Source organism: Petromyzon marinus, chromosome 71, assembly GCF_048934315.1.
Source record: "Petromyzon marinus isolate PM22_M1 ecotype Great Lakes invasive population chromosome 71, UKy_Petmar_22M1.pri1.0, whole genome shotgun sequence".
Lineage (NCBI taxonomy): Eukaryota > Metazoa > Chordata > Hyperoartia > Petromyzontiformes > Petromyzontidae > Petromyzon > Petromyzon marinus.
Window position 1 is genome coordinate 1,847,963 of NC_133737.1, and position 23,346 is coordinate 1,871,308.

The following is a 23,346-nucleotide window of genomic DNA, read 5'->3' on the forward strand; positions in this document are numbered from 1 at the left end:
CACAGTGTACACACACAGTGTACACACACACAATGTGTACACACAGTGTACAGACACACACTGTGTGTGTGTCTGACACGCAGTGTGCACACACACACACACGCAGTGTGCACACACACACACACGCAGTGTGCACACACACACACACGCAGTGTGCACACACACACACACGCAGTGTGCACACACACACAAACGCAGTGTGCACACACACACACACACGCAGTGTGCACACACACACACAGTGTACAAACACACACACAGTGTGTGCACAATAATGTCCACGTTGTTGCTCAGTTCACACACCCAAGGGGTCTCTGATCAAGGGAGGGAGCAATGGAAAATTAATTTAAATCAACTTAAACTCCAACCCCGCTCTGTGACGTCACCACTCAGCATTACCTCAGCGGCGTGAAACGCCAGGGGGAGGTGTACCTCGCTAGTGATGTCATGTCACTAAGGTATTCACCCCACCCTGTCCAAGACTCCTTTGAGCGTGACGTCAACTCTGCCTGGGTCGCTGCTGCTTTCTGTTCAAGTGACGTCATGTCACCTCCTGCTGCCGCGTGACGTCACGAGATAACAGGAAGCTGCTGCTCCGCCGTGCACTGAAATCTGAGGTGAGAAATTCTCATCGCGGTTGTGGTGGTTGTGGTGGTGGTTGTGGTGGTTGTTGTGGTGGTTGTTGTGGTGGTTGTTGTGGTGGTTGTTGTGGTGGTGGTTGTGGTGGTTGTGGTGGTTTTTGTGGTGGTGGTTGTTGTGGTGGTGGTTGTGGTGGTTTTTGTGGTGGTGGTTGTGGTGGTGGTTGTGGTTGTTGTGGTGGTTGTTGTGGTGGTTGTTGTGGTGGTTGTTGTGGTGGTGGTGGTGGTTGTTGTGGGGGTGGTTGTTGTGGTTGTGGTGGTGTTTGTGGTGGTTGTTGTAGTGGTGGTGGTTGTGGTGGTTGTGGTGGTGGTGGTTGTTGTGTTGGTTGTTTGTTGGTTGTTGTGATGGTTGTTGTGGTGGTGGATGTGGTGGTGGTGGTGGTTGTGGTGGTGCTTGTGGTGGTGGGTGGGTGGTTGTAGTGGTGGTTGTGGTAGTGGTTGTTGTGGTGGTTGTGGTGGTGGTTGTGGTGATGGGTGTGGTGGTGTTTGTGGTGGTGGGTGTGGTGGTTGTGGTTGTGGGGGTGGTTGTGGTGGTGGTGGTGGTTGTTGTTTACCGGGGTAGAGTCTCGCTCTCTCGTATGGATGTCAATTGAGTAGCAGGGAGCATGGAAGCGATGTCCAGGTTGGAACTTTACAGCACGGGGCCTAGCCACGCGGGGCGTTGCCTCCTGCCCTCGCCTGAACGCGTTTGCTTCAATTCTCTCACTTAAGTTTAATTTGTCTTCACTCGGCTCGCCACTTTGTCACTTTGTTTTATTTTTAAATATTCACGCAGTTTTAATTTCATTATTTTTTACCAGGCCAAGCCCGCTTGAGCTGCTTTACCGCTTTTGTTTTCAAAAGCGACCTGCCCACAACACAAGGTGAGGCTCATCAACAGCGTGGCGGTGTTCACTCTAGACGCGCGGCGGTGTTCACTCTGGGCGCGTGGCGGTGTTCACTCTGGGCCAGCGGCGGTGTTCACTCTGGGCGCGTGGCGGTGTTCACTCTGGGCGCGTGGCGGTGTTCACTCTGGGCCAGCGGCGGTGTTCACTCTAGACGCGTGGCGGTGTTCACTCTGGGCATGTGGCGGTGTTCACTCTGGGCGCGTGGCGGTGTTCACTCTAGACGCGCGGCGGTGTTCACTCTGGGCGCGTGGCGGTGTTCACTCTAGACGCGTGGCGGTGTTCACTTTGGGCGCGCGGCGGTGTTCACTCTAGACGCGTGGCGGTGTTCACTCTGGGCGCGTGGCGGTGTTCACTCTAAACGCGTGGCGGTGTTCACTCTAGACGCGTGGTGGTGTTCACTCTGGGTGCCTTGCGGTGTTCACTCTGGGCGCGTGGCGGTGTTCACTTTGGGCGCGTGGCGGTGTTCACTCTGGGCGCGTGGCGGTGTTCACTCTAGACGCGTGGCGGTGTTCACTCTGGGCACGTGGTGGTGTTCACTCTAGACGCGTGACGGTGTTCACTCTGAACGCGTGGCGGTGTTCACTCTGGACGCGTGGCGGTGTTCACTCTGGACGAGTGGCAGTGTTCCCTCTTGACGCACGGCGGTGTTCACTCTGGGCGCGCAGCCGTGTTCACTCCGGGCGCGTGGCGGTGTTCACTCTGGGCACGTGGCGGTGTTCACTCTACTTGGTGGAGTGAGGAAGCATGAATTCTGAGCAGGTGAAGGTGGCCAGGCGTGGGTCTGGACACACCACCAACTGTGAACTATGCCAGTGTGTGACAGTGGTGGAGCCAGTGGGGGTGGGGTGGCACGTGCCCCTCCAACGGTCCGATCGAAATCCCTAATTTCGATCGGACCGTTGGGGTTTATTAATAACTAGCTTCACTACCCGACATCGCCCGGAACTTGGATTCTTGTCTTGGATAAATTTCAAATTTCATATTCCCTTATCTTTGTTGCAGGTTGATGCCACACACTCCATGGTCATTTCCCCCCCCCCCCCCCCCCCCAAATACAAAAGTATATTTTAATACTTTTTGCATTGTGTCCTGTCTGGAAGCTACCGACATGCCAAATTTCAAGTGTGTAGCATGTTGGGAAGTATGCTGCACATTTCAAACAGACACAAATTCACAAATTTCCATTTTCTAAATATAGATAAATCAGCATTTTGCGACCGCCACTGCCACCATGTGGCATATTATTACGTGCCAGGGACTCTATGAGAGGACAACAGTCCGAGGCCATAATTGGCAATAAGTAACGGCAAAGCAGTTACAAGCGACTCAGAATTGTGCGCAGTTGCCTATATAGTACACGACTTCCCTGATGGCAAACACCTTCAGCGAGAGCGATGCCAATCATCCGCGTCCAATAAAAAGCATAGGACAAGTCCTTAGTAACAACTCCTTACCAACAACTCCTTAATAACAACTCCTTACTAACAACTCCTTATTAATAACTCCTTACTAACAACTCCTTACTTAATAACAACTCCTTACTAGCAACTCCTTACTTACTAACAACTCCTTACTAACAACTCCCTACTTACTAACAACTCCTATCATTTTTAATTGCTGGAGGGGTTACCCCTCCCTGCCTGAAAATCCTGGCTCCACCTCTGTGTGACAGTGTCAAGTTTGTATTTGCAGTAAAGTCTATTAACTCTATTGTGCACGAAGGTTATATCAAAACGGTAGTTTATTTTTATTTTCCTCTGGAACTCATTGTAAGAATGGAGTCGGGAAGTTATCACAGCACACGTGCAGCTGAAGTTGGAACTGTTCATCCCAGCATTCAAGGACATCTGTGCCTGGCTTCACACCTCTAAGTTGCGATTGAACATTTATTTATGCATTTCTGCATAGCACAAATAGTATTATTTTCCACACCCTTTGCTATGTCAGCTGAATTTAGCTTTCATAAATATTCCTTTTGAAGCCAGACAGCTGAAATTGTGTGCTCGGAGTTTTGGATTAACATTCATTTTGAAGATACGAGGGCTTCCAGGCACGTTTATGACATTTGCCCTCTCATTGTGTGCCATAACAGCCCGTGTGATGAATTTGGGACACGTTTCCACTATATCATGCATATATGAATAAGTATAGACATGTAAGTCGTGTTATTGTGTATATATGCATTTCTCTGTGCATCGATACTGACGTGTAGATGGTGTGGATATTATTTTTTTCTGTCTGCAGCTGTCACTTCCTCTGCAGAATTTGTCTGATGGAGCAAAGGCACTCGGCGCGGCTCGCTGCAAAAAGGCAACAATGCGACCGGCGTGCGAACAGCACGGATCGTTCTGCACATTTGACACAGCACCAGAGAACTCACACAGGAGAGAACCCCTTCAACTGCAGTGTGTGTGGGATGGTGTTTATACATTCATCTACTCTTGTAATACACCAGAGAACACACACGGGAGAGAAACCCTTCAAATGCAGTGTGTGTGGGAAGGGGTTTGCACAGTCACCACATCTTCAAAGACACCAGAGAACACACACAGGAGAGAAACCCTTCAAGTGCAGTGTGTGTGGTAAGGCGTTTGCACTTTCATTTACACTTGTAACACACCAGAGAACACACACAGGAGAGAAACCCTTCAAGTGCAGTGTGTGTGGGAAGGCGTTTGCACTTTCATTTACACTTGTAACACACCAGAGAACACACACAGGAGAGAAACCCTTCAAGTGCATTGTGTGTGGGATGGCATTTTCAGATTCATCTACTCTTAAAAAACACCAGAGAACACACACGGGAGATAAACCCTTCAAGTGCAGTGTGTGTGGGAAGGCATTTGCACTTTCATCTACTCTTGTAAAACACCAGAGAACACACACAGGAGATAAACCCTTCAAGTGCAGTGTGTGTGGGAAGGCGTGTGCACAGTCATCTGCTCTTGTAACACACCAGAGAACTCACACAGGAGAGAAACCCTTCAAGTGCAGTGTGTGTGGGAAAGCGTTTGCACGTTCAACACATCTTCAAATACACCAGAGAACTCAAAAGCATCTGAAGATCCACAAGGAGTGGAGTCTGAAATCAGCTTGTGAAAGTCAAAGTGCCGCAATGAGCCCATCCCTCATGAAACAAGAACTGGAAGAAAATCCCAGCTTGGACACTTTTAAAGGTATCGAGGTGAAATATGAAGAGGTGAAGGTGAAATGTGAAGAAGTGATGGTGAAGAGCGAAGAAGTGAGTGTAAAATGTGAAGATGAAGATTCAACTCCAAAATCGGACCTTCACATCGATGGAGGGAACGTGAAGCAGGAGGAGAATTCTGACGGCGAGGCAGAGCGAGGCAACTCCCAGCAGTTTGTGGAAGTGGAGGTGTGGGTGGACTTCCTAGACAATACAAAGTCAAATGGAGACCCGGTAGATGTGTAAGCTTGAGACAATGTCGCTCCAATAGATGCACCTTTGGCACAGACCTTTAATGACAAGAATGAAGTTGAACACTCAATTGCGAGTTTCAACCTGCAGGGTAAGAGCAGCCAGTCTTTGTGGACCTGTGGGTTGGGTAGATCTCTAACCAGGAGCGAGAGCCAAGAAGCTCCCAAGCGTTGACTATGTTATAATTGCAATTATATGGTGCTTGCTTAATCACCTCTGGCAATTCGGAGTTTTGTATCGTTTCTCATCTCAAACACTCGAAGAGCACCCCCAAGTAGCAGCTGCCCCTGTGTGGCACAAGGTGGTGGCCCTGCACCGGCCTGCATGTGGACAAGAGCCTGTCAGTATGGGGCGCTGGTTGATGTGTCATCTCAGTTGTGTAGTTAGTAGGTAATGTTTAGAATTTGCTCAATTTTGACCCAGACGCCAGCATGCAATGGCCTACTCGTTTTGATTGGCGCAATAGTATGTTGTACATACACTGTTAAGCAGACGGTACGTATGTTTTAAAATAGCTTCTTGTTAGTACGATGTAACCTGATGCAGTATATTTAACTGCAGTAATTCAATTTTGTTAATATGCCTGTCAGTTTAGAATGAATACTTGTCTGATTGTGTGCGTATATGTAACATTTTGTCTTTAAGGGTGAAACATTGAATAAGTGATGTTAGGACAAATTGTGTGTTTTGGAAGTAACCTGTACAGATAACTCAGGTGAGACTCATTGTTCTTGTGATGAAGGTCAAAGGGTATTTTTGTGTTTTCAGGAAGCTTCTCCCTCTGGAGCTAGTCATTGTCTTTGAAATAGGGAGCACACTCGAATTATTAATCAGTTACACGTAGAGGAGATACATTCTCTACAACACGAATTGTAATTTAGTATTACGTGTTGACGTAGATTTTGTCTAACTAGGTCTAGAAATGCTCCTTGCTGATTAACGTCTGGATGTTCACAACCATGGCTTGAAGCAAGCCTGACCGCCTGCGCCGCCCCTCACAACCATTTACGGCCTGGGGCCAAGAAAGTCACAAAGAAAACTGCACACGAACGACGCCTCCACACAAGCACCTGATGCTCCGTTTTGAAGTTTTAAAATGAAACAGTTTTAATTTGATTATGTTTTGAATTCGATAATTGTATTTCTTCATTAAAAGCTTATCTCATTTTACATCTGGAACACTTATTTGAAAACGACATTTGGTATGAATTTTCTCTCGTCATTAATTATTTTTTAATTAGATAATTGTATTCATTAAAAGCTTATCTCATTTTACATCTGGAAGACTTATTTCGTGTGAATTTTCTCTCGTCATTAAGTAGATGGCCTTGCCGGGGGTTTGGTTCGATGCGGACTTTCACCTGGTTGGGATCGCGGGATCCAGATGAGGCGACACAGAGCTGGCCGTGCGAGAAGACCGCCGTCCGGAGATCGATTACAACGCGATCGAACGTCTGTCCCTGCGCCTCCGTCGTTCATGCAGGGGACGCGTAGGTCTGCAGCGCCCCCTGCATGAATATGACGGAACGTGCAGCGTTAGTCACGAAGTTGTGCGTAAGCGCCACAACAAGGCGCTGTAAGCTGACCTGCCACCACGTTCACGGGTCAACAGGGGGCAGCCGAGAAAGCGAGGTGCGTAGGGGTCGATGAAAGTAAACCCCTGCCCCCCCTCCCCGTGACCGGAGACTACCACACCTGACCCTCCACCCGTCCCTAAGGCCCCTTAAGATAAGACCTAGAAGGTTCTGGGAGGGGGGGGGGGGGTTCAGGAGGGGAGGGGTGACCCCGACCTGGGGTTAAAAGCCCGGCCCCCTGGACCGGCCAGGCAGTGTTCACCAACTCAAGCCTGAAGACATCCGAAGACCTGAAGACTGGACCAGCACCCAGGGACCCTCAACCGAGGCTCTTGTTAGAGCCGGGTTGTAGCGGACCAGAGGTGAGCTCCCGTACCCTGGCTGGGACGGGTCGTCCAGTCTTCCCTTAACGCCGGTCTAAGGGACCCGTGGGTAGCAGAGCCCGGAGTGTGCAGGCTGCGATAGAAGGGAGGCTGTCACTCCCGCAGGCTATCAAGTGGAAGGGGCCGTACTCCTTCGTGGTACAGTAGTGTGTAGAGCCGAGTTCGAAAGCATTATAATAAACGCGTTGCCTCAACCAGATATCTCCGTGTGGTTAGTTAAGGACACAACACTTATATAAATGTATAGCCAGTGAGTTTTCAAAGTACCTTCGTTTTACAGAAATCGCGTTGAGCCCACTGCATTGTAAACAATGCTCTGCTGAGCGGGGCGAGCCACGGGGGGGGGGGGGGTGGGTCACCTTATCTTTGTCACGTGCCGTAGCTCACGTGACTTCTGACGCGACAATGTCTGGATGTTTTCGTCTGAGGACGACCGCTCGTGTTGCGATCGAAACGTCGCGATATATATTTTTATTATTTTATTTTTTCGACCTACGTCACTTTACTGAAAGAACCAAAGAGTATGAAAGACGTCTTGTCTGCTGATCTTGTTCATATCCGTGTACATCGATATCCCACATTGCTTACACGTACACACCACACACAATGAAATAAATAGAAGCTAGAACGACTTCCGGGGATGGGCAAAGATCGAGGAATCTCTTTCAATGGAGCGAGTTAAGTGTGTTCGATTCAACATCTCTGTCCGTCTGTGTCTCTGTTCTCCGCTGTGTCCCTCTCTCGCCGACTGTGTCTCTGTCGTCTCTGTATCTTTCTTTCTGTCTTCCTCTTGTCTGTGTCTGTCCACCTCTCTCTTGTCAGTCTCTGTGTGTGTCTCTATCAGCGTCTTTCCAACCGTATTCAACTACTGTCAGTAGCACGCGACTCAAACTTGCTCCGAGTCTCTTGTGTGTACGTGGACCTTATTTTGCACCATATGTAGCCAACCGTGCTAATCTGTGGGTCTCTGTGTGAGTCTCATTGCCTCGGCAACTCGGTGTTTCGTATCGAATCTCATCTCAAACAATCGAAGGACCCCCCCCCCCCCCAAGTGGCAGCTGCCCCTGTGTGGCACAAGGTGGCCCTACACCGGCCTGCACGTGGACATGAGTCTGTTGGTAGGGGGCGATCATTGACGCGCTATCTCCCTTGTGTAGTTTCTGGATAATGTTTGGAATTTCCACAATTTTGACCGTGACACCAACATCAAATGACCTGTGCGTTGTGAATGACACAACGCTATGGTTTACATCTGCCGTTACGCAGACTGCGCATATTTTGGTGAATGTTACTGGGGTAGCCAGATGTGTCTGTCGGATTTGACCCTTGAACCTCTGCAATAAATAGAGAATGTGCTACCATATTCTTGGTTCTTTCAGTTGGCGCCGATGATGGCAGCCTCGGCCGGTTGGTGCGCCCTGTTTTGTCTGGTTTTGTCTTGTTTTGCTTGATTACCCGTGCTGGTGATAGGGGCCTGCTGTTCAGCACACCCGTGCTGGTGAGAGGGGCCTGCTGTTCAGCATACCCGCGCTGGTGAGAGGCCTGCTGTTCAGCACACCTGTGCTGGTGAGAGGGGCCTGCTGTTCAGCACACCCTCGCTGGTGAGAGAGGCCTGCTGCTCAGCACACCCGTGCTGGTGAGAGGGGCCTGCTGTTCCGCACACCTGTGTTGGTGAGAGAGGCTTGCTGTTCAGCACACCTGTGCTGGTGAGAGGGGCCTGCTGTTCAGCACACCTGTGCTGGTGAGAGGGGCCTGCTGTTCAGCACACCCGTGCTGGTGAGAGAGGCTTGCTGTTCAGCACACCTGTGCTGGTGAGAGAGGCCTGCTGTTCAGCACACCCGTGCTGGTGAGAGGGGACTGCTGTTCAGCACACCTGTGCTGGTGAGAGGGGCCTGCTGTTCAGCACACTCGTGCTGGTGAGAGAGGCCTGCTGTTCAGCACACCCGTGATGGTGAGAAGATGGCGCCGATGATGGTAGCCTCAGCCGGTCGGTGCGCCCTGTTTTGTCTTGTTTTGTCTGTTAATTCAGTGTTTTGCCAAGATTTTCGGAGTTCCCTAACAAGAGACAAACTTTTAACATCAGGGAAACAACTCCTGTGGATTTATTTCCCAACTTTCTGCTTCCAGCGGCAGAAAATGTGGGAATTTTAGTCATAGCCGCGCTAGGCTTTGCTCAAGCAGCGAAACGCCGCCCAAGGGGTAAATGGTCGGGGGCTCTTGTACGACTATGCAGACGCAGGATCCGAACAGTGCTTCCGAACTTTTTCCTCTCCAACGTACGTTCACTGTGCAACAATATGGACGAACTTCAGCTACTGATGGTGAAAAACAGATAATTTCTTTCATCTTCTGTCTTGTGCTTCACAGAGACATGGCTGTGTGATTTGATTCCGGACACTGCGTTATAACTGGCAGGAGTCCATCTTGTAAGATTGGATCGTGACATAGCACTCATCGGCAAGACGAAAGGCGGTGGTATTTGTTTTTACATTAACAGTGGCTGGTGTGTAGATGTCACAGTGATTCTGCAACATTGCTCTCCGCTCCTTGAATAATTTTTTATAAACTGTAAACCTTTCTACTCGGCTCGCGAGTTCGCGTCGCTCATTTTGGTCGGAGTTTACTTGCCGCCGGGTCCTCAGGTTAAAGAGGCCCAACGCATGCTCACCGACCAGATTATGAGTGTGGAGCGAGCAAATCCAGATTCGCTGGTTATCGTACTTGGCGACTTCAACAAAGGTAATCTCAGCCACGAACTCCCCAAATACATACAATTAATTAAATGCCCTACCAGAGAAGGGAACACTCTGGATCACTGCTACACTACAGTCAGTAGAGCCTACCACGCCGTCCCCCGAGCAGCATTGGGACACTCTGAACATGCCAAGGTCCACCTGATTCCTGCATACAGGCAGAAACTAAAGCTATGTAAACCTGCTGTGAGGACATCTAAACAGTGGACCAGTGAGGCTGTGGAGGATTTGCAGGCGTGCTTGGACTGTACTAACTGGGATATGTTCACGACTGCTATCAAGAGACTGGATGAACTCACAGAGGCTGTGACGTCGTACATCAGCTTTTGTGAGGACTGCTATATTCCAACACGTACCAGCGTGAACTTCAACAACAACAAGCCCTGGTTCTCAGCAAAGCTCAGAAGGTTGAGGTTGGAGAAGGAGGAAGCGTTTAGGAGTGGTGATAGAGACAGATTCAAGGAGACGAAGAACAGGTTTAGCAAGGCGGTGAGAGAGGCTAAACGACTGTACTCAGAGAGACTAAAACACCAGTTCTCTGCTAACGACTCTGCTTCTCTCTGGAGACCGCTCAGGCAGATCACCAACTACAAGCCCAGAGCCCCCAACACCACTAACGACTCCCTCCTGGCCAACGACCTGAACGAGTTCTACTGCATATTTGAAAGACAATTGGACTGTCCTGAACTATCCCTTCCCACCCAAGAAGCCCCATTCCCCACCCCTACTACAGAGACAACTCTCTCCTTTCAGGAGGGAGAAGTTAATAGACTTTTCAAGAGGCAGAACCCACGCAAAGCAGCTGGGCCGGACTCTGTCTCTCCAGCCACCTTCAGGCACTGCGCTGACCAGCTGTCTCCGGTGTTCACCAACATCTTTAACACCTCCCTGGAGACATGCCATGTACCAGCCTGTCTCAAGTCCTCCACCATCATCCCTGTGCCCAAAAAGCTAAGGCCAACAGGACTAAATGATTATAGACAGGGCGCCCTTACCTCTGTGGTAATGAAGTCTTTTGAGCGCCTGTTCCTGGCACACCTCAAAGCCATCACAGACCCTCTCCTGGACCCCCTTCAGTTTGCCTACACAGGTCTGTGGACGACGCAGTTAACATGGCCCTCCACGTCATCCTACAGCATCTGGACTCCCGAGCATCCTACACCAGGATCCTGTTTGTGGACTTCAGCTCTGCCTTCAACACCATCATCCCTGCCCTGCTTCAGGACGAGCTCTTCCAGCTGAACGTGCCCGACTCCACCTGCAGGTGGATCACAGACTTCCTGTCTGACAGTAAGCAGTGCATTAAGCTGGGAACACAAGTCTCTGACTCCAGGTACATCAGCACCGGAACTCCTCAGGGCTGCGTCCTTTCCCCACTGCTCTTCTCCCTGTACACCAACAGCTGCACCTCCAATCATCTGTCCGTCAAACTCTTGAAGTTTGCGGATGACACCACCCTCATTGGGCTGATCTCTGGTGGGGATGAGTCTGACTATGGGTGGGAAGCTGACAACCTGGTGACCTGGTGTAGCCAGAACAACTTAGAGCTAAATGCTCTAAATACAGTTGAGATGGTTGTGGACTTCAAGAAAAATACAGCCCCACTTACCCCCATCACCCTGTGCGACTTCCCAGTCAAAACTGTAGAGTCCTTCCGTTTCCTGGGCACTATTCTCTCCCAGGACCTCAAGTGGGAAGTGAACATCAGCCCTTTCACCAAGAGAGCTCAACAGATGATGTACTTCCAACGGCAGCTGAATAAATTCAACCTGCCAAAGACAATGATGGTGCACTTCTATACAGCAATCATTGAATCCATCCTCACCTTCTCCATAACCGTCTGGTACGCTGCTGCCACTACCAAGGACAAGAGCAGACTGCAGCGTATCATCCACACTCCCGTTGCTCCAGAAGGACTCTGACCCAATTCTCCCTCCTCCCCCATTATGTCCCCAAAGCCCGTTAACCCCCGGGTCACATGACGTCATCCTGACCATCCAATCAAATCCTCTTTTCCGGCCGTTTTGAGCACTCTGGCCGTTGGTGGGGGGGGGGGGGGGGTCGCGTCATCCCCCCCCCCTCCTTCCCATTGTCTCTGTGCCTGCGTTCCTCGCCGGTGACTCACCGATAATCCCCTTGCCCCCTCCCACTTAAGTCAACTTCTTATCTGCCTCGGGGCTTTTCCCTCCCACCCCACTGTTTACCCTTACGCTGGGTACTGGCTGAAGGTCCCACCCCCCCCCCCCCCCCCCGTGTTGTGAATGCTTCAATGCGGCCGGCCTGTAAAGCTCTACGCCACCCTTTTTGGGGGGGCCGCCATGTAATCCAGTCTGGGAGGCTCAGCCAATTTCCTGGTCTGGGGAAACCGTGGAACGTCCCTGCTAGTGGGGTCCTCGAGTGAAAACCCATCCTACCAGGTGATCCTTCCTTGAGACCCTATGGGGGTGCATGCGAGTGTTTAGTGCGGCGTGCGTTCGTGGGGGGGGGGGGGGTGCGTGGAGGGGGTAGCGCTATGGTGGCTACCACACAATCTACCAACCCTCGAGGACCTGCACATCTCGAGGAGCATGAGGCGAGCGAGGAAGATTTGTGGCCGATTCCTCCCACCCTGGACACTTCTCTGTGCCAGCTACTCCCTTCGGGCAGAAGGCTGCGGTCCATCGGGACCAAAACCTCACGCCACAAAAAACAGTTTCTTCCCATCCGCTGCTGGCCTCTTCAACAAGGCCAAGGGCTTACACTGACTTTAAAATTTTATCTACAAAATGACACCTTGCCATACTTACACTATATTAGCATATTTGTATTTTTAGATTGTATCTTACAGCTACTTTATATTAAATATTTATTCAATATTTTACATACTTTTAGCCCCTTAGTGTTAGTTTGACTTTTACCTTTAGTATAGTTAGACTTGTATACCACTTATTTAAGATTTAAGATTCCTATATGTTGAATGTAAATTCTTCGTGCGAACTTTCATGGCGAATGAAATCCTTTCTGATTAAAACCCTTTCTGATTAAAGTCATGTAAATAGAAACCAAAAATAAAGAAAAAATGTGGTTAATTTTATTATTTAAATTGCCATTTCATTTCATTATTTTCTTTTGAGTAACATGTTTTTTAATTTACCAGACTTTACCGAAAGAAGCAAGAATATTAATTCCTGCAGTCACGAAAGTTTTAAGTAAAAAAAGAATGCGCCACCACTCGGCTCGCCTCAATCTGCGTGGAGGCTTGGCCCCCCCTCACACAAAGTGTACACACACAGTGTACACACACAGTGTACACACACACAGTGTACAAACACACAGCGTGTACACTCAGTGTACACACACACACAGTGTACACACACACAGTGTACACACACAGTGTACACACACAGTGTACACACACAGTGTACACACACACAGTGTACACACACACAGTGTACACACACACACTGTACACACACACAGTGTACAAACACACAGCGTGTACACTCAGTGTACACACACACACAGTGTACACACACACAGTATACACACACAGTGTACAAACACACACACAGTGTGTACACAATAATGTCCACGTTGTTGCTGAGCTCACACACCCAAGGGGCCTCTGATCAAGTGAGGGAGCAATGGAAAATGAATCTAAACTTAAACTCCAACCCCGATCTGTGACGTCACCACTCAGCATTACCTCATCGGCGTGAAACGCCAGGGAGAGGTGTACCTCGCTAGTGACGTCATGTCACCAAGGTATTCACCCCACCCTGTCCAAGGCTCCCTTGAGCGTGACGTCATCTCTGCCTGGGTCGCTGCTGTTTTCTGTTCAAGTGACGTCATGTCACCTCCTGCTGCCGCGTGACGTCACGAGATAACAGGAAGCTGCTGCTCCGCCGTGCACTGAAATCTGAGGTGAGAAATTCTCATCGCGGTTGTTGTGGTGGTGCTTGTGGTGGTGGTTGTGGATGTGGTGGTGGTTGTGGTGGGTGGGTGGTTGTAGTGGTGGTTGTGGTAGTGGTTTTGTGGTGGTTGTTGTGGTGGTTGTTGTGGTGGTTATGGTGGTGGGTGTGGTGGTTGTAGTGGTGGTGGTTGTGGTGGTGGTTGTTGTTTACCGGGGTAGAGTCTCGCTCTCTCTCTCGTAGGGATGTCAATTGAGTAGCAGCGAGCATGGAAGCGATGTCCAGGTTTGAACTTTACAGCACGGGGCCTAGCCACGCGGGGCCTTGCCTCCTGCCCTCGCCTGATCGCATTTGCTTCAATTCTCTCACTTAAGTTTAATTTGTCTTCACTCGGCTCGCCACTTTGTCACTTTGTTTTACTTTTAAATATTCACGCAGTTTTTATTTCATTATTTTTTACCAGGCCAAGCCCGCTTGAGCTGCTGTACCGCTTTTGTTTTCAGAAACGACCTGCCCACAACACAAGGTGAGGCTCGTCAACAGCGTGGTGGTGTTCACTCTAGACGCGTGGCGGTGTTCACTCTAGACGCGTGGCGGTGTTCACTCTAGACACGTGGCGGTGTTCACTCTGGGCTCGTGGCGGTGTTCACTCTGGACGCGTGACGGTGTTCACTCTGGGCGCGTGGCGGTGTTCACTCTGGGCTCGTGGCGGTGTTCACTCTACTTGGTGGAGTGAGGAAGCATTAATTCTGAGCAGGTGAAGGTGGCCAGGCATGGGTCTGGACACACCACCACCTGTGAACCATGCCAGTGTGTGACAGTGGTGGAGCCAGTGGGGGTGGGGTGGCACGTGCCCCCCCCAATGGTCCGATCGAAATCCCTAATTTCGATTGGATCATTGGGGTTTATTAGTAACTCGCTTCACTACCCGCCTTCGCCCGGGACTTGGATTCTTGTCTTGGATAAATTTCATATTCCCTTTCACCGAAAACCCCTGAAAAAATTTGATGCTTGCAAGAAAGAAAAAAGCTGAAACAAATCAAGTTTCCTAAATCGGATGTTTTCACTCAAGGAAATTCAACCTTAATCCACTTCTACGTAATGTCGATTTTGGCCACTCCAGAAGAGAATGACGTGGCGAGCTGAAAATAGTCGTGTTAACTTAGAAATTCCAGACAACATAAGCTGTGCAAATTTCATGACGCCAGAGCTCAGCGTTGGAGAGTTTTTGCTGCTTCACACAAACAAACAGTTGTAATTTCTGCTTCATGTTTAAGATAGCCGTTGTACACGTTCTTCGCACAGATATGTATTGAAACTCCGAGAAGCCAATGGCTTCATCGGCCAGGAGCAAAGCGCCACATAAAATCTCCCGGCATGCTGTTAACAGCTCTAGAAGTATGGCGTGCGACGAGCCATATGGTACGGGTAAGCATTACAAACCACTTAACTCAGGTGTGTTGCGGGTTGACGTCACACACTCCATGGTCTCCCACCCTCCCCCCCCAAATATACAAGTAATTTCTTATAGTTTTTTCATTGTGTAAAGTATGGAACCTACCCACATGCCAAATTTCAAGTGTGTTGCATGTTGGGAAGTATGCTAAACATTTCGAACAGACACACACACACGTCCACACATTTCCCTATTATATATAGACTAGCTTTACTGCCCGGCTTTGCCCGGGACTTTAATTCTTGTCTTGGATTAAAACACGGCCTTCGCGGAGTGTTGGGGGGGGGGATGCGTGACGTCAGCAGGCACACTGCGTAACGCTGCCGCATAAGGTGACATCTCAGATGACGACTATTTTAATACTTTGTGCATTGTTTCCAGTCTGGAAGCTACCCACATGTCAAATTTCAAGTTTGTTGCATGTCGGGAAGTATGCTGAACATTTCGAACAGACACACATATCCACACATTTCCTTTATATATATAGATAAATCAGCATTTTGCGACCCCCACCGCCACCATGTGGCATATTATTACGTGGCAGGGACTCTATGAGAGGACAACAGTCCGAGTCCATAATTGGCAATAATTAACGGCAAAGCAGTTACAAGCGACTCACAGAATTGTGCGCAGTTGCGTATACAGTACACGACTTCCCTGATGGCAAACACCTTCAGCGAGCACGATGCCTATCACACGCGTTGAATAAAAAGCAAGGGACAAGTCCCTAGTAACAACTCCTTACTAACAACGCCCTACTTACTAACAACTCCTTACTTACCAACAACTCCTTATTAACAACTCCCTACTAACAACTCCTTACTTACGAACAACTCCTTACTTACTAACAACTCCTTACTAACAACTTCCTACTTACTAACAACTATCATTTTTCATTGCTGAAGGAGTTGCCCCTCCTACCTGAAAATCCTGGTTCCACCTCAGAGTGTGTGACAGGGTCAAGTTGGTATTTGCAGTAAAGTCTATTAACTCTATTGAGCATGGAGGTTATATCAAAACTGTAGTTTATTTTTGTTTTCCTCTGGAACTCTTTGTAAGAATGGAATCAGGAAGTTATCACAGCACACGTGCAGCTGAAGTCAGAACTGTTCATCCCTGCATTCAAGGACATCTGTGCCTGGCTTCACACCTCTAAGTTGCGATTGAACATTAATTTCTGCATTTCTGCATAACACAAATAGTATTATTTTCCACACCCTTTGCCATGTCAGCTGAATTTAGCTTTCATAAATATTCCTTTTGAAGCCACACAGCCGAAATTGTGTGCTCGGAGTTTTGGGTGAACATTCATTTTGAAGATACGAATGCAAACACCTTCAGCGAGCGCGATGCCGATCACACTCGTCGCATAAAAAGCATAGGACAACTCCTTACTTATGACATTTGCCCTCTCATTGTGTGCCAAAACAGCCCGTGTGATGAATTGGAGACTATTTTTCACTCTACCATGAATATATGAATAAGTATAGACGTGTAAGTGACGTGTGACTGTGTATATGCATTCCTCTGTGCATCGATACTGACGTGTAGATGGTGTGGATGTTTTTTTCTGTCTGCAGCTGTCGCTTCCTCTGCAGAATTTGTCTGATGGAGCAAAGGCACTCGGCGCGGCTCGGTGCAAACAGCACGGATCGTCCTGCACATTTGACACGGCACCAGAGAACTCACACAGGAGAGAAACCCTTCAAGTGCAGTGTGTGTGGGAAGGCGTTTGCACATTCATCTGCTCTTGTAGCACACCAGAGAACACACACGGGAGAGAAACCCTTCAAGTGCAGTGTGTGTGGGAAGGCGTTTGCCCAGTCATCTGCTCTTGTAACACACCAGAGAACACACACGGGAGATAAACCCTTCAAGTGCAGTGTGTGTGGGAAGGCGTTTGCACAGTCATCTCCTCTTGTAACACACCAGAGAACACACACAGGAGAGAAACCCTTCAAGTGCAGTGTGTGTAGCAAGGCGTTTTCATATTCATTTACTTTTGTAACACACCAGAGAACACACACGGGAGAGAAACCCTTCAAGTGCAGTGTGTGTGGGAAGGCGTTTGCACATTCAACATATCTTCAAAGACACCAGAGAACTCACACGGGAGAGAAACCCTTCAAGTGCAGTGTGTGTGGGAAGGCGTTTGCACGTTCATCACATCTTCAAGTACACCAGAGAAAACACACAGGAGAGAAACCCTTCAAGTGCAGTGTGTGTGGGAAGGCGTTTGCACAGTCATCAAATCTTCAAGTACACCAGAGAACACACAAGCATCAGAAGATCCACATGGAGTGGAGTCTGAAATCAGCTTGTGAAAGTCAAAGTGCCGCAATGAGCCCATCCCTCATGAAACAACCGGAAGAAAATCCCAACTTGGACAATTTTAAAGGTATTGAGGTGAAATATGAAGAGGTGAAGGTGAAATGTGAAGAAGTGATGGTGAAGAGCGAAGAAGTGATGGTAAAATGTGAAGATGAAGATTCAACTCCAAAATTGGGCCTTCACATCAATGGAGGCAACGTGAAGCAAGAGGAGAACTCTGACTGTGAGGCAGAGCGAGGCAACTCCCAGCAGTTTGTGGAAGTGGAGGTGTGGGTGGACTTCCTCCGAGACAATACAAAGTCAAATGGAGACCCGGTAGATGTGTAAGGCAGAGACGATGTCGCTCCAATAGATGCACCTTTGTCACAGGCCTTTAATGACAACAATAAAGTTGAACACTCAATTCCTAGGTTCAACCTGCAGGGTAAGAGCGGCCAGTTTTTGTGGAACAGTGGGTTTGGTAGATCTCGAACCATGAGCGAGAGCCAATACGCTCCCTTCCTACACCTGTGACAACACCGCGCCCAGCCCACTGCTGAAGGCATCGGTGTCCAAAATAAAATTGGTGGAAAGGGTCAGGGAAAGCCAGGGTGGGGGTGTGGGTGAGGTGGTCCTCCGTCCACTGATAGGGATTCTTGGGGGAAGTGAGTTGGGTGAGGGGGCGTGCAATCTCGCTGAATCCCTTGACAAATCGACGACAATAAGTGGCTAGCCCCAAAAACGACCTGATCTCCGTCAGGTTCCTCAGTCTTGGCCATTCCACTACGGCGCGTACCTTCTCCAGGTCGGTGCGCACCCCTGCCTCGCTGACGCGGTGTCCGAGGTACCCAACCTCGCGCTGCGCAAGGTAACACACAGCTTGAGCTTGAGATGGGCTACTCGCAGTCGCTGGAACACCTCCCGTAACCTGGACCAGTGCTCAGACAGAAATCTACTGAACACTATCACATCATCCAGGTAAATTAGGCATTGTTCCCACTGCAAGCCCCCCATCACCAACTCCATCAACCGCTGGAATGTCGCAGGCACGTTAGTGAGTCCGAACAGGAGTATTCGGAACTCGAACAGTCCCATCGGGGTGGTAAACGCGGTCTTTGGCCGATCCTCCTCCACCATCTCCACCTGCCAGTACCCGGACGCTAGATCGAGGGTGGAAAAATACCGCGCCCCTGCGAGGCTGTCAAAGGTGTCATCGATGTGGGGGATGGGAAGGCGTCGCTGAGGGTAGCTGCATTTAACTTTCGATAATCGACGCAAAACCGGGTCGATCCATCCTTTTTCGTCACTAGTACAACCGGTGTAGAGGTGTGACGGGAGGGGGGACAGGCGGTTGTAGGGCAGTGGTTACAACCACGTCCGCTACGGACCACCCTGGAGGGCTGTGGGGGATGCTGGGATCCCTCTCGAGCCCCACCCCTGAGTGAGGAACTGTATAAAAGGTGGGACCCGGGGTGCTGGAGTTCAGTTCGGCTCAAGCAAGATGAAGCACCAGTGAAGAAAGAAGATCAACTAGCTAGACCCTGGAACTCCTTTGGCCCGCTGTCCTTTTGAGGGCCGGGCAAAGCAAGCCAGGGTGCGACCCCAGAGCCGCGAGGCCCGATGTCCTTTTAAGGGCCGGACTCGTGTGGCTGGTGGTCGTGACCTACGCCGAAGCTGGGCTAGGTCAGATAGCCTCGGGAGATAGGGCCAGGTTGGAGGGAACCAGGGAACTAGCGTAGGCTTGAGCTCGGGGACCGTTCCCTCTGTAGAGTACAGGTGGAGAGGCCGTTACCCCTCCAAGTATTAGATTCGTTACTGTGATCGAAGTGTTGGTAATAAATACGTGTTGCCTCTACGAACAGTCTCCGACGTCATTAAGGCCACTACACCGGTGCAGACCAGGGGCTCGCCGAGGGCTGGATTATGTTATCACGGAGCATATCCACGACTGCCTCTTTGATCTGGGCCCGTTCAGGCGCGCCCACTCGGTATGCGGGGAGTTTGATGGGTCTGGCTGCACCGGTGTCAATTTGGTGCTTAACGAGGTCTGTCCGGCCCACATCCGAATCGTGCTCACTGAACACGTCGGCGTACTCCCGCAACAACCCGCGCAGCTGATCGGCCTCCCCCTTAGGTAAATCTGCCCGTGGCACATGTAACGCATCACGCAAGGGGATGACCTCGGCTCGGGGAGTTGGGCGGACCCGCCAGGCCTAGGTCCTGGTTGTCCTCGGGGCGACCGGGGTCCTAAGCCCAGAGTGCAAACACCGAGTCGTTAGAGTGGCGCGCGTGCAGGGGGTGTATGGTGGATACCGTGGTGCGTCATCATAGCATTGCCGGGGTACCGTGAGGGTTAAACACCCGCATAAACAGTCGACCCCCGTCTGCGCTTACCAGCGTGGCTGATCCCACCACTCCGTACCGCGCTGCCAACTCCGGGTGAGGAGTCAGCATTACCTCGCCCGATGGTCGATGTGCGGGGTCAGTGGAGGGTGCTGCCACTGGCACCAGCATCTCGGCGAGCGGCCCGATGGTGACGGCCGACACCAGGGTAGCGGCCACGGGTGTGAAGCGAGGGCGATTCAGCTCGGGGTCCCAAGAACGGGATCCGCTCCCCGCTGCCTTCCACGGTGGCGCATCGCTGGCGGGGCTGCACGTTGAGCCCCAGCTTTTCCAGGAGGTCCGTACCTGCGATACACTCGTGGCATAACACGCTCGAGACATAGAACTCTTGGTCACACACCTGGCGTCCGAGATGGACTTCCAGGGTGACCCTCCCCAGAGGTCCCATCCCGGCTCCGCTCGCCGTGTGCAGCGCGCGATCCGGGGCCTGCAGGCGGCTCACGTCAACCCCGAGCACGCTGCAGTGCGCGGCGCTCACGAGTGAGGCCACCGCCCCCGTGTCCAGCAGAATCCAGGTGCGCCGCCCGTTCACCTGCCCTTCTACCAGCGACGTGGCCCCCGTGATTCCCCCCACCAGCTCCCGCAGCCAGTCACCCGTCCTCACCGCCTCCTTGGGTGTTGTTGCCGGAATCTGTGTGGAGGTCACTCGCTCGCCATTATTATTGTCTTTTTGTGTTGGGACCGTGTCAATTGCACCCCTAGTTGGTTCACTCCCTAGAGTTTAACCCTGGCGCGTGTCTAGCGTGGGCCATCTGAGGACAGTCTCTCACGAGATGCCCTCGACAGTCGCACAGGTAACATGCCCGGGGAAGGGCGGCGGCCCCTAGGGGCTTCCCCGCCCACTCCCTACTTCCCCTCCAGTACGCCGCTGCCCAGACTCTGCCTCTAGTCGGGCCACCCTCCCGGTTAGCCCTCCTACCGTGGAGCGTAGTTCACCCATCTCGGACTGGATCGTCTCCACGGTAGACTGCAGTTTGGTGATATGGCCGAGCACTTGGGTCACCTCCCCGCTAATTCGGTTCACCTCCCCGCCAACTTGGGCCACCTGTCCCGCCAACTTGGGCCACCTTGTTGTCTATCCTCCCGATGCCCGTCTGTATCCCCACTACCCAGCCCGGGGTTGTCTCGCGGGGTCCCGGGGGCTCCCTTGCCCACCCCCTTACCGTCCTGGCGAGCTCCTCCTCCTCCTCTTCCTCCTCTGGGAGTAGGCTCGCGATGGCACGCTCTCCTCCCAGCCCCCGAAGCTTTGCTCGCGCTCACTAGACAGTCTCTCGCATTTATGCGCACGCTCGACAAAGGCGTTAAAGGGTAGACGTGCACAGCTTACATCGGGCTGCCACCACGAGGTGCGAGCCAAGTACCGCTGGATCTTCTCGGCGGCGAGGTCCTCAATCGCCTCGGTCGTGTACCCCGGGCGTGCGATCTTTGTTAGCGCGCGCACATCCTCGGCATAGTTAGAAAAGTCCTCGCCGGGTTGGCGGCGGCACGCCTCTAAGGCTGCCTTTGCCTCCTCATCACGCGCACCGAAGCGCAGGTCAAGTCAGCGCATCAACTCCTCTAATTGGGTTTGCGCGCTTGCGGGTAGGGCCTCCACAAAGTCAGCCGCCCGCCCATCCAGGTTCATAGCAAGTCGGCGTAACGCCTGCGCGTCCATCCAGCCATTAATGTCTTTAGCCCCTATGATGTTGCGGGCAAACGCTTTCCGTGAAGGGGTCCCCTGGCCGGTGAACACATTCCTTAATTTTGCATGTGGTGCTACGCACCTCTCCCGTGGGGATGTGGGGGTTCGTACAACCTCTGACACCAATTTGTGGGGGCTGATGCCCCCCCGCTCCACTCCCCATTACGTGGGGGCTGATCTCTCACTCTCCACGAGCGAGGGGGGGGGGGTGTGATGTTTGCCTCCACCACCCCCGTCCCCTCTGCGTTTGCGTCTTTCGGGGTCCCCCGAGCGGGTGACCGCCCCCCCCCGTACCAGGGTCCTCTCGGACCGACATAGCTGGCGGCTGGCCGACCCCGCCTAGGGTTTGATTACGCGCCGCGTGCCTTCCCCCACTCGCGGGTCCTAACTGCCTGGATTACGCAAGTGTTTGACTCGCCGCTGTGTGTGTGTAATTCATAATTTCCACTAAGCCGTTGTGTCAAAAAGGCGAACGCTCCCGCGCGGTCCGAGTATTAATAAATTAATCGGCGCTCGCGCGGCCCCCTCCCCCACCCACCCACGCGGTTTCTCCGCGCGACCCTCGCGCGTGTCTCACCGTTAATACTGTGGTGCGCGCATTGACACGCGCCGGAGCGGCAACCGTTGGTATTTTAATATGCGCGCGCGTCACACCCACACTGATTTATAGTCATCCACACACCGTCGTACGCCGATCGCTCTCCCACCGCTCTTCACACGGACACATGCACCACGCGTCACAACGTCAGCCTGTGCTAAGATTCATTTCCCGGAGCGAATGGGGACCCCCGTTTATGGCCCCCTCCAGCCAGCACCCTTCGTACGCGCCTAACCTCCTATCAGAATCAGAAAGAATCAGAATCAGAAAGGGTTTTATTCGCCATGAAAGTTCACACAGGCACGGAATTTACTTTGGCAGGATGGTGCATACATTCAACATATAGAAATCTAAAATCTTAAGTGGTAAACAAGTCTTACTATAATAAGGGTTCAAAGTCTAACACCAAGGGGCTAAAGTATATTAAATTGAATAAATATAGAATATAAAATAGCTATAAGATACAATCTTAAAATAAATAAAAAATACAAAGAGGGTAACATAGTTAATATTGGCAAGGTGTCATTTTGTAGATAAAATGTTAAAGTCAGTGTAAGTCCTTGGCCTTGTTTAAGAGGCCAGCAGCGGATGGGAAGAAACTGTTTTTGTGGCGTGAGGTTTTGGTCCTGATGGACCGCAGCCTTCTGCCGGAGGGGAGTAGCTGGAACAGAGAAGTGTCCAGGGTGGGAGGAATCGGCCACAAATCTTCCTCGCTCGCCTCATGCTCCTCGAGGTGTGCAGGTCCTCAAGGGTTGGTAGATTGCAGGCAATCACCTTCTCAGCAATGTGGACGATACGCTGCAGTCTGCTCTTGTCCTTGGCAGTGGCAGCAGCGTACCAGACGGTTATGGAGGTGAGGATAGATTCAATGATTGCTGTATAGAATTGCACCATCATTGTCTTTGGCAGATTGAATTTCTTCAGCTGCCGTAGGAAGTACATCCTCTGTTGTGCTCTCTTGGTGAGGGAGCTGATGTTCAGTTCCTACTTGAGGTCCCGGGAGAGAATAGTGGCCAGCAAGTGGAAGGACTCTACAATTTTGACTGGGGAGTCACACAAGGTGATCGGGGTGAGTGGGGCAGTATTCTTCCTGAAGTCCACAACCATCTCAACTGTCTTTAGAGCATTTAGCTCTAAGTTGTTCTGACTACACCAGGTCACCAGGTTGTCAGCTTCCCACCTATAGTCAGACTCATCCCCACCAGAGATCAGCCCAATGAGGGTGGTGTCGTCCACAAACTTCAAGTGTTTGACGGACTGATGATTGGAGGTGCAGCTGTTGGTATATAGGGAGAAGAGCAGTGGGGAAAGGACGCAGCCCTGAGGAGTTCCGG

The 23,346-nt window shown here is 51.1% G+C and overlaps 3 protein-coding genes across 6 annotated transcripts in view; 2 read left to right on the forward strand and 1 right to left on the reverse strand.

Annotated features, from left to right (window-relative positions):
• The window catches only part of LOC116957256 (uncharacterized), a 631,244-nt gene that overhangs the window by 545,655 nt on the left and 62,243 nt on the right, over positions 1–23,346 (reverse strand). The gene's annotated exons all lie outside the window — the stretch shown is intronic.
• Positions 527–6,239, forward strand: LOC142906850 (uncharacterized). 2 transcript variants are annotated; one of them, XM_076055515.1, is made up of 4 exons: positions 527–617; positions 1,439–1,501; positions 2,191–2,284; positions 3,770–6,239. In XM_076055515.1, the coding sequence occupies exon 4, from the start codon at positions 3,798–3,800 to the stop codon at positions 4,956–4,958; it is 1,161 nt and encodes a 386-aa protein (XP_075911630.1). In that variant the 5' UTR covers positions 527–617; positions 1,439–1,501; positions 2,191–2,284; positions 3,770–3,797; the 3' UTR covers positions 4,959–6,239. The 2 variants fall into 2 exon arrangements, with proteins under 2 accessions (XP_075911630.1, XP_075911629.1); XM_076055514.1 differs by lacking the exon at positions 2,191–2,284.
• Positions 13,460–19,185, forward strand: LOC142906861 (uncharacterized). Of its 3 annotated transcripts, none has more exons than XM_076055558.1 (4): positions 13,460–13,577; positions 14,028–14,090; positions 14,870–14,992; positions 16,601–19,185. In XM_076055558.1, the coding sequence occupies exon 4, from the start codon at positions 16,629–16,631 to the stop codon at positions 17,676–17,678; it is 1,050 nt and encodes a 349-aa protein (XP_075911673.1). In that variant the 5' UTR covers positions 13,460–13,577; positions 14,028–14,090; positions 14,870–14,992; positions 16,601–16,628; the 3' UTR covers positions 17,679–19,185. The 3 variants fall into 3 exon arrangements, with proteins under 3 accessions (XP_075911673.1, XP_075911674.1, XP_075911675.1); XM_076055559.1 differs by having other exon boundaries at positions 14,870–14,986; XM_076055560.1 differs by lacking the exon at positions 14,870–14,992.

Excerpts from the sequence above, each read along its gene's own strand:
- LOC142906861 (XM_076055558.1), top strand. The coding sequence starts at position 16,629 with ATGGAGCAAAGGCACTCGGCGCGGCTCGGTGCAAACAGCACGGATCGT.
- LOC142906850 (XM_076055515.1), top strand. The coding sequence starts at position 3,798 with ATGGAGCAAAGGCACTCGGCGCGGCTCGCTGCAAAAAGGCAACAATGC.